Genomic DNA, 10436 nt, shown 5'->3' with positions numbered 1-10436 from the left:
TACTAATAGGCTAATATGCTGACAACGCTGTTAAATAGGCTAAATATGATGTATTTTTCAACCTATATACTAAATAAGCTAAATAGGCTGAAAAGGCTAAATAGGATGTATGTTTCAACCTATGTACTAAACATGCTAAATAGGCTGAAAAGGATGTTAAATAAGCTAAATAGGCATGTGCTAAATAGGAAGAAAAGGCTGTTATATAGGCACATAGGCTAAATACAATGCCTTTGTACTTAACTTTCTAAATTGGCTGTTAAATTGACTAAATAGGTAAAAAGGATGTATGTTCCAACTAAGGTACTAAAAAGGCTAAATAGGCTGAAATGCTGTAAAATAGGCTAATAGGATGTCTGTTTCAACTATTTACTAAATAGGCTAAATAGGCTAAAATATGCTAAAAGGCTGAAGAGGCTGTTAAATGGGCTAAATAGGCTAAATAGGATGTTTGTTGCAATCTATGTACTTATAGGCTAAATGCTAACTTCACACACGTTGTTTTAACCTATAAATTAAACTTTCTTAAAAGGCTAAAACGACTCTCGGTTAATCGTGTTTATTACATAATAAATGTGCTTAATAACATTTTTAAGCATCTTAAAAGAATTGAGTGCCAAATATGCTATATATTGTATCGTATTTTATATAATTGATACATAGGCGGATAAAAGGTTTAGAAAGCTAAATAGGATTTTTTTAATAAACTTGTTAATAGACTAAATAGGCTGTATTTTAATTCATTTATGTAACGTGTTAATTATGCTTAATTATCTTTATAGGCTGCTATAAAGGCTAAATTGGCTGTATTTTTCCATAATTTTTAACTTGCCAAAATGCTGCAAAATAGATTACATGTGTTTAAAATGCATGTTGTAACCTATTTTATAAACTTGCTAAATTTGCTATTTTAAATCCTTCTTTTAACTTTCTAACTATTCTAACTATATAAATAGGCTGTTAAATAGGCTAAATGTGCTGAATCTGTTAGACCATTCAAGCTTAAAAGGCTTCATAGGCTTCAATTACTGTTTAAAGGCTAAATATGATGTATGGTACGGCCGATTTAATTAACTTGCAGAACAGAATACATAGGACGCTATATATGCTTGAACGCTAATGGGTTGTATATTTCATTCTATTTCATACACTTGCTGATATGCTAAATATTATTATAATAAGCTCAAATGCTAAATAAAATGCATTTTAACGTCTTTAATAAACTAGCTTAATATGCTAACAGCTGATAAATTTCTATATAGAATGTATGTTTCGAAATATTAAATAAACTTGCTGATAGGCTAAATATGATATATGTTTTCAACATTTATAATAAACTTTCTAAAGAGGCTAAAACTGCATCAGATTTGGCATATTTAACCTATTTAGCAGCCATTCAGCCTTTTTTTTTATCAAGGATGAATGTTACAACCGTTTTTAAAAAAAAACTTGCTTACATACGCTTATAGACTTAAAAGTCTATTAAATATGCTTAATATCATCATATTCACATATTTAATAACCTGCATAATATTTTAACAGCTGAGTAGTATGTAGTTTTAAAATTATTAAAAGTATTATTAAAGAAAATTGTAAAATATGCTAGACAGCTGAGAAGGCTGTTAAATAGGCTAAATAGGCTAAGAGGATATATGTATTTTTACTTATTAATAAAACATTAATGATTTATATATAATTTATGAATTCCTTAATATTGTCATTTTTCTGGATAATAAACACAAATTTGGATTTGAAATATTGCAACCAAAACTTAATTAAATCATTTCATTATTAATAAATGTTATTGAATAATGATTTATTTATAAGTGCAATGGTAACTCAGATAATATCAATAGAGAAGCAAATACTAAATAGTAAAATAATGTTTATATAATTGAGGGTTTCATGACACAACTTCGTTTGAATGTTGTAGTCAAGCACACAAGTTAAATTATACACACTATATTGATTGTTTAATTTTTTGTTGGTAAAAAATTGTTAGTATGTCATGCATTTGAAAGTACGAAGTACAACATAATTTCAAAAATACTTGTTGGTTACATTTCTTCTAATTTTCAATGTAATTTTAGTGATCCCACTAAGCAGGTCGATAGTAGTGACAAAGCAGGACTACATCAACACAGTGTTGTTGTAGGTCCCTGACGCAGCGACGTTACCATTAAGGATGCGCCCGCCGCTCTTTCATACCGCGCAATGCCTTTCTTCTTATCATCATATCAGTTTACATAATAGCAGACACACGCAACGACGGTTGTCACGAGCGTGTGGTGTATCAGAGTTTATTTACAGGTCCTACTGGCCTCTATACGAGGTTTTGTAGCCTGACCTATGTTGTTTGTCCACGAGCATGCGCCATGCCGCATGCTTTTATTTTATTTTTTTATTTTATTTAAATCAGAGTTTATTTACAGTCCTACCGGCCTCTTCACGGGTCTTTGAGGTCCAACCTGACCATGCCGCATGCTTGCCGATGCTGCTCTTATACCGCGCGGCCTGGTTGTTCTTAGATTGTTATTAGTAAAAATAGCGACATCATACTCCCGCACCAGATATGTGCCTAAATTTGCATACCATTTGTGCCATTGAAAATCTGTAATAATTAACAATATACAAACGAACATTCGTCGGTTATGTATTTGATTTAAGTCTCAAATAAAATGTATCGCCAGTGAAAACAGGTATCCCGGACTTTCGTTCCCACATAAATCGTTCGTTTCGCAAACTGTTCACAAGGCGATATATTCGTACCAACATTGTTTTTTACAACCCGGACATCGTTTCAAACGTTATATTGACAACCCGGACGATCGTTTTTACATTTTGTTCCAACAGGTAGATCTAGGCAGACCCAACTAAAACGTACACGCCAATCAATTTTTAACACATCATACATCATCTAGTGTAGGACATTAGCCCTCTCGGACAGTAGCCCCTAGAGAAAAAGCCCCTATGACAAAGCCCCATAGGACATTAGCCCCCTAGGACATTTGCCCCTTTGGACAAAAGCCCCTAGGACGTCTTTTGTTGTGATGTTGTGAAAGTAAAAATGTATAATGATGACTAATAATTAGTATCTAATTTAAATGAAGTTTCAATTAAAAGGTGCATACAATTGTCAAGCATATTGAATTTGTTTTTTGTGTATCCTCCCTTACATATTTTAATTGTTTTCATCAAATGGTTTTGGTGTTGTTTTTAAATACATCAACATCAACAATTGTATTATAAACCCAAACACACGAAAATAACAAACATTTAAATAAAAAACTCTTTTAACAGCTGCAACTACCATATTATTTTACGTGAATAACAATCAATAATACATTTAAAAGCACAAATGTTACTACAAAACTTAACTTTTTGTATTGACTTCGTTTCATTTACATGCGCGGGTTCAAAGACTTTCCCCACCTGTAGTCGCATAGTGTAAGTACAAATATTGTGTCCATGTACTCCTAAATAATAACTTACTACACTGCAAATGTTTGGACAAATGTAGTAATACAGTGTCAATTCCTATGTACTTAAGTTTTAATTGAAGATATTTAAATTTTTACAAAGAACATTTAATTTTGATTTAGTCTCCATCTGTTTTGTGGCGTGGATGGTGTGTGTGGGGACTGGTGTACACTGGGAAAACACATGCCCAGTATGTAATACCATACTTTAAACTTGCTAAATAGGTTTAAAAAGCTGTGTAAATTGGCTTAAAGGTTGTATGTTTGCACTTTTGTACTACACTTGCTAAATGGGCTGAAAAGGCTTTAAAATAGGCTAAATAGACTTTTATGATGTATTTTTCAACATATGTACTAAACTTTCTAAACAAGCAGAAAAGATTGATAAATAAGGATTTCAATAGGCTAACTACCGGTAGGATGTATGTTTGAACCTATATACTTAACATGATAAATAGGCTGAAAGACTGTTTAATAGGCTAAATAGGTTGTACGTGTCAACCTATGTACTGCGCGTGGTAAATAGGATGAAATGGATATACAATAAGCCAGATGCGATGTTTGTTTGAATCTATTTACTGAACTTACTAAATATGCTCAATTACGATTAATATATAGGCCACTCATGCTGTATGAGAAACCTTTGTACTAAACTTGCTATAGTCTAAAAAGATTGAAAAGGTCATTAAATATACTTAATATGATGCCTGCATTAACAATTGTACTTAACTTGCTAATACTAGTAGGCTAAACGGCTAAAAAGGCTAATACATAGCATAAATGGGATGCATGTATGAAACTATGTACTTAACTTAATAAATAGGATAATAAGCCTGAATAGGCTGTTCAATAGGCAAAATATGCTAAATATGATGAATGTGTCTATATATGTACAAAACCTGCTAATAAGCTAAATACGCTATTAAATAGGTTGTATGTGTCTACGTATGTATAAAACTTGCTAATACGCTAAATAGCCTGTTAAAGGGGCTAAATTGAATGTGTGCGTCTACGTATGTACTAAGCTTGCTAAATTGGCTGTTAAATAGGCTTAATATTCTAATTAGGTTGTATGAGTCTACATTCATGTATGTTCTAAACTTTCTAAATAGGCTAAATAGGATTTATGTGTCAACTTATGTACTAACTTAGCTAAATATGATAAAATGGCTGTTAATAGGCTAAAAAGGATGCACGTGCCTACGTATGTACTTTACTTGCTGAAAAGGCTAATAGGCTGTTAAATAGGCTAAAAAAGATAAATATGTCTTACGTATGTACTAAACTTGCTAAATAGGCTCAATAACCTGTTAAATGGGCTTAATTGGATGTATGCGTCTACATATGTACTAAGCTTCTGAATTGGCTGTTAAATAGGATGAATATGCTAAGTAGGATGTATTAGTTAATAAGGATTTATGTGTCTACATAATTTCTAAATAGGCTGTAAAATTGGCTAAATAGGATGTTTATGTTTACCTATGTACTAAACTTGCTAAATACGCTAAATAGGCTGTTAAATAGGCTAAATATGATGTATGTTTTAACCTTTGTACTTAACTTTCTAAATGGGCCGAAAAGGCTGTTAAATAGTCTAAATGGGTTTAAATATGATGTTAAATAGGATAAAATAGGCTAAAAAGGATGTATATCTACGTATGTACTTAACTTGCTAAATAGACTGTTAAATAGGGTAAAAAGGATGTATTTTAATCTCTGTACTCAACTTTCTAAATAGGCTGAAAAGGCTGTTAAATAGGCTAATAGGATGAGTGTGTCTACGTGGTGTGCGGTAAAATGCCATAGGTAAAAATACCAGAGGTAAAAAATGCCAGAGGTAAAAATGCCAGATGTAAAGTGGTAAAAATGCCATAGGTAAAAATGCCTAAATAGGCTGAAAAGGCTGTTAAATAGGCTAAATAGGGTGCATATTTCAACCTATGTACTAAATAGGCTAAAGGCAGTTAAATAGGCTAAATAGACTAACTATGTACTTATAGGCTGAAAAGACTGTTAAATAGGCTCAATAGAACGTATTTTTCAACCTATGTACTAAATCGGCTAAATAGGCTGAAAATGCTGTTAAAAAGACTAAATAGGCTAAATAGGATGTATGTTACAACCTATGTACTCAAATAGGCAGAAAAGGCTGTTAAATAGGCTAAAGGGCCTAAATAGGCTGAAAATACTGTTTAAATTGGCTAAAATGAGCTAAATAGGATGTATGTTTCAACCTGTGTACTAAATAGGCTAAATATACCGAAATGCTGTTAAATAGGCTAAATAGGATGTATTTTTCAACCTATGTACTAAATAAGCAAAATAGACTGAAAAGGCTGTTAAATAGGCTAAATAGGATGTATGTTTCAACTAATGTACTAAATAGGCTAGATAGGCTGTAAATACTGTTAAATAGGCTAAATGTGCTAAAAGATGTATGTTTCAACCTATTTACTAAATAGGCTAATACGCTAAAATACGCTAAAAGGCTGAAGAGGCTGTTTAAATTGGGCTAAATAGGCTAAATAGGATGTATGTTTCAACCTATGTACTAAATAGGCTTAATATGCTGACAATGCTGTTAAATAGGCTAAATATGATGTATTTTCAACCTATGTACTAAATAAGCTAAATAGGCTGAAAATGCTGTTAATAGGCTAACTAGGATGTGTTGTTTTTTTCAACCTATGTACTAAATAGGCTAAATAGGCTGAAAAGGATGTTAATAGGCTAAAAAGGCATGTGCTAAATAGGCCGAAAAGGCTGTTATATAGGCTAAATAGGCTAAATACAATGTATATTTCAACATATGTACTTTACTTTCTAAATTGGCTGTTAAATATGCTTAATAGGTTTAATAGGATGTATGTTTCAACTAATATACTAAATAGGCTAAATATGCTGAAAATGCTGTTAAATAGGCTAAATTGGCTAATTAGGATATATGTTTCAACCTTTTTACTAAATAGGCTAAAAAGGCTGAGGAGGCTGTTAAATTGACTAAATAGGCTAAATAGGATGTATGTTTCAACTAATGTACTAAATAGGCTGAATAGGCTGAAAATGCTGTAAAAGAGGCTAAATAGGATGTATGTTTCACCTATTTACTAAATAGGCTAAATAGGCTTAAATAGGCTAAAAAGGCTGAAGAGGCTATTAAATTGGCTAAATAGGCTAAATAGGATGTTTGTTTCAATATTATGTTCTGAATATGCTTAATAGGCTGTAAAGGATGTTAAATAGGCTTAATAGGCATGTGCTAAATAGGCTGAAAAGGCTGTTAAATAGGCAAATAGGCTAAATACAATGTATGTTTCAACCTATGTACTCAACTTTCTAAATAGGCTGTTTAATATGCTAAATAGGCTAAATAGGATGCATGTTTCAACGTATGTACTAAATAGGCTAAATATAATTACAATGCTGTTAAATAGGCTAAATAGGCTGAAAATGCTGTTAACTATATACTCAATAGGCTAAATATGTTGTTAAATAGGCTAAATAGGCTAAATATGATGTATGTTTCAACCTATGTACTAAATAGGCTAAATAAGCTGAAAAGGCTGTTAAATAGGCTAAATAGGCTAAATAGGATGTACGCTTCAACCTATATACTAAATAGGCTAAATAGGCTGAAAATGCTGTTAAATACGCTAAATAGGCTATATAGGCTAAATAGGATGTATGTTTCAACCTATTTACTAAATAGGCTAAATAGGCTAAAAAGGCTGAAGAGTCCGTTAAATTGGCTAAATAGGCTAAATAGGATGTTTGTTTCAACCTATGTACTAAATAGGCTGAATAGGCTAAATAGGATGTATGTTTCAACCTATGTACTAAATAGGCTAAATAAGCTGAAAAGGCTGTTAAATAGGCTAAATAGGCTAAATTGGATATATGTTTCAACCTATATACTAAATAGGCTAAATAGGCTGAAAATGCTGTTAAATAGGCTAAATAGGATGTATGTTTCAACCTATTTACTAAATAGGCTAAATAGGCTAAAATAGGCTAAAAAGGCTGAAGAGGCTGTTAAATTTGCTAAATAGGATGTTTGTTTCAACCTATGTACTAAATAGGCTAAATAGGCTAACTTCACACACGTGTCTCGTCGACACTAAGTCGGCTGGTTGGACTATTTTTGCTGAGGGTTTCTGTTCCCATATTATGTGCTCAAAGAATAAACTAAGTGGCAACGTCGTCAAATAACAAAAATACAGCCGCTTTATTGTCGGCTGTGTTAGACATGTGTGCGGTTTTCTGAAGATCGGGAACTCAAAGAAGTTGTTTCGTTTGAGAACACCTCCAACGCATCCCTTTAAGCATGTCAAACAAAACCACTGTCAACACTGACTCTTTTTCGGTGCAATGACCACATTTAGACATTATATGCATGTACCATAGCCCCCTGTTCAGTTTAGATTTGGCTATCTTTTAACTAACCACAACTGAGTTTTTATAAATAAATATTCGCTGTTATCTCTTTAAACATATTTCCCTAGTCATGCGTTGAAGTTGCATTGTGCAATATAATAACTTCTTGTTATCATCATACGCGTCACGTTCCAATGGTCATCCTTGGTAATCCAGTGTCGACTCATCGCTTTTTGTAGACAGGTAGTGTGACGTGCGACTAGCTTTTTGTGATTTGCGCGTTTCTTTTTGCGAACATCTTTCTTTGTTGCGAAATGCCTTTGCTCATTGCATCATAAATTGCGATCGGGTCAAGTTTATTTTATGCAATTATAGAGCATTACCAGCATTACAAATTTTCAAATTCGAGTGTAATAATTCTTTAGGGATGAAACATTATATCAATACTTCTGATGTTTTTTTTTTAGAATTCCTTTTTGCGAATTCCCTCTTGCGAATTGCTTTTTCTGACATGAATTTTGTGAATTGCGACTTGCATTTTACCATGACAATATATTGCATAGTTGTATAATTGACTATTGCGCAATGTCATATGCGCAATGCGTTAATTTAGTGTGTGTGTGCGTGTGTGCGCGCATGTGTGTGTGGGGGGGGGGGTATGCAAAATCCCTGTTTACAACCGAAATCTCCTTTTATTTGAAAAACACTGTACAAAAGAAAACGCACGGCGCAGCGGCTTTCTACATGGTATGATAACTTTAGAATGTATCTGCCTTGCACGCGTGGGTATACGACGATGGAGAATAATTTATCACGTGATGATTTAAGCTACTTCACACAGAGATGCCGCTTTTAAGGACCTGCACGAAAAAAATTACTAATTAAAAAAATATAGCTTCCACACACTATTATATAGTTATTGTTCATGTAACATATACGTAATGACTGTTAAGAGGAACATATTCAAAATCATATTTCCATTTTAAGATACAAGCATAAAATGCACTGTCAACACTGTTCATTGTCAAACATATTGTGTTATGTCAAATATTGCATGAGTATACATTTATCTTTATATATCAATATTTCAACCAATGCATAAAGATGACGATGAATTTAAATCAATATGAAATCTAATTGTATTTTCGTCTATTGCCATTCAATAATCATGGCTATAATCACATATGGCAAACCAGTTGCATACTAAAACAGCTAATTGTCAATCACCGTGGTACTTATTTGATGCCGTTATTTAAAACAAAAAATCTTGTTTATACATGCATACACATTGAAGTTTGAAGGAAAATGTATCACTTTTATCTGTAACAAGTATTTACAACTTAACTAAAATTAAAGACTATTGGACGTTAGAAAGAAGCAAATAAAAAAGGTATATTAATACTGCCGCTTTTACTGACATACTCATGATATAATGTCAACATATTTTGTAAAACATAATTCCGGTATTCGAACCTCACTAGATATATAAGCAAGAGCAATTAGAGCAATCAATACAACGAATAACAATTGACTTTGAACATGTGTTCACATCCTGACATGATATGTAGTAACTGTGTTCTAGTATGACACCATTCTGACTACTGTGCAGCCTTTCTCGTGTGTAGTTTAAGCCTAAAATTAAACAAATAAAAATAGATGTACTTTATCCGATGGTGCATCTTCCGTCACGATCAAACAATCCTTAAACCCGTCGATAGCCCACGGTCGCTTTACAAAATCCTTGTAGCTGAGAATTTCAACTGGGCCTTGACCATCCTCCCTTATCGACGCGATCTCATTCCTGTCATTGAAAGTAGCGTACAACCTTCCCCTTACGCACGCAATGTCTGCCACTGAGTGCTTCAGTCGCCGAAGACCATAGCAACAATTTGTTCCCGCCAAAACACGAAATTTCGTTCCGTCGCCGATTCCTCACGACAACGTTTCCGTCGCTCGTTGCTGTTAATCTATCCGGAAAAGACCGTCGTCGACACGATTGAAAGAGTGTTTCTGACTTTCTAACATAGTGATCATCCCTTTCTTCAGTGTCAATCACATCGACGCGTCTCGCTTGAATACTAGCCACAGCAAGCCTGTCAGCTAGATGCGAGGTAATTCCGATGTATTCAGTCGCCGTTTCGATCGTTGTAATAACTTTCAGAACAGGGTCTGTTGATAGAAGCAAGATTTTTGGAACATCCCACAATGACACAGCTACGTGACTGGATTCTCTCAGAGTCGCGACCTGGTGTGGTTCGTTGGTAACAACAAGTTCATGCAGAAAGGTTCCTTCTGGTATTTTAAACTTTTTGATTTTCTGTGTCAACTTATGTACTAACTTAGCTAAATATGATAAAATGGCTGTTAAATAGGCTAAAAAGGATGCACGTGCCTACGTATGTACTTTACTTGCTGAAAAGGCTAAATAGGCTGTTAAATAGGCTAAAAAAGATAAATATGTCTTACGTATGTACTAAACTTGCTAAATAGGCTCAATAACCTGTTAAATGGGCTTAATTGGATGTATGCGTCTACATATGTACTAAGCTTTCTGAATTGGCTGTTAAATAGGATGAATATGCT

General features: G+C 33.3%; 3 protein-coding genes across 4 annotated transcripts in view; 2 read left to right on the top strand and 1 right to left on the bottom strand.

Moving 5' to 3' along the window:
• Positions 1-10436, top strand: part of LOC127847565 (trehalase-like) — a 230371-nt gene that overhangs the window by 106287 nt on the left and 113648 nt on the right. The gene's annotated exons all lie outside the window — the stretch shown is intronic.
• Positions 1-10436, top strand: part of LOC127847573 (RING-box protein 2-like) — a 223944-nt gene that overhangs the window by 117567 nt on the left and 95941 nt on the right. The window lies entirely within an intron of this gene.
• LOC127849305 (uncharacterized) overlaps positions 1-10436 on the bottom strand; it is a 228175-nt gene that overhangs the window by 208914 nt on the left and 8825 nt on the right. The window contains exons 2-3 of the mRNA XM_052382024.1: positions 10250-10265; positions 9191-9784 (exon numbers count right to left, since the gene is read on the bottom strand). Coding sequence (XP_052237984.1) covers positions 9492-9784; positions 10250-10265 — 309 coding nt within the window. The 3' untranslated portion in view covers positions 9191-9491. The remainder of the gene's footprint in view (positions 1-9190; positions 9785-10249; positions 10266-10436) is intronic.

This window comes from Dreissena polymorpha, chromosome 10 (assembly GCF_020536995.1).
Source record: "Dreissena polymorpha isolate Duluth1 chromosome 10, UMN_Dpol_1.0, whole genome shotgun sequence".
Lineage (NCBI taxonomy): Eukaryota > Metazoa > Mollusca > Bivalvia > Myida > Dreissenidae > Dreissena > Dreissena polymorpha.
Note: the sequence above shows the minus strand (reverse complement) of the source record. Positions and strands in the feature narration are given on the sequence as shown.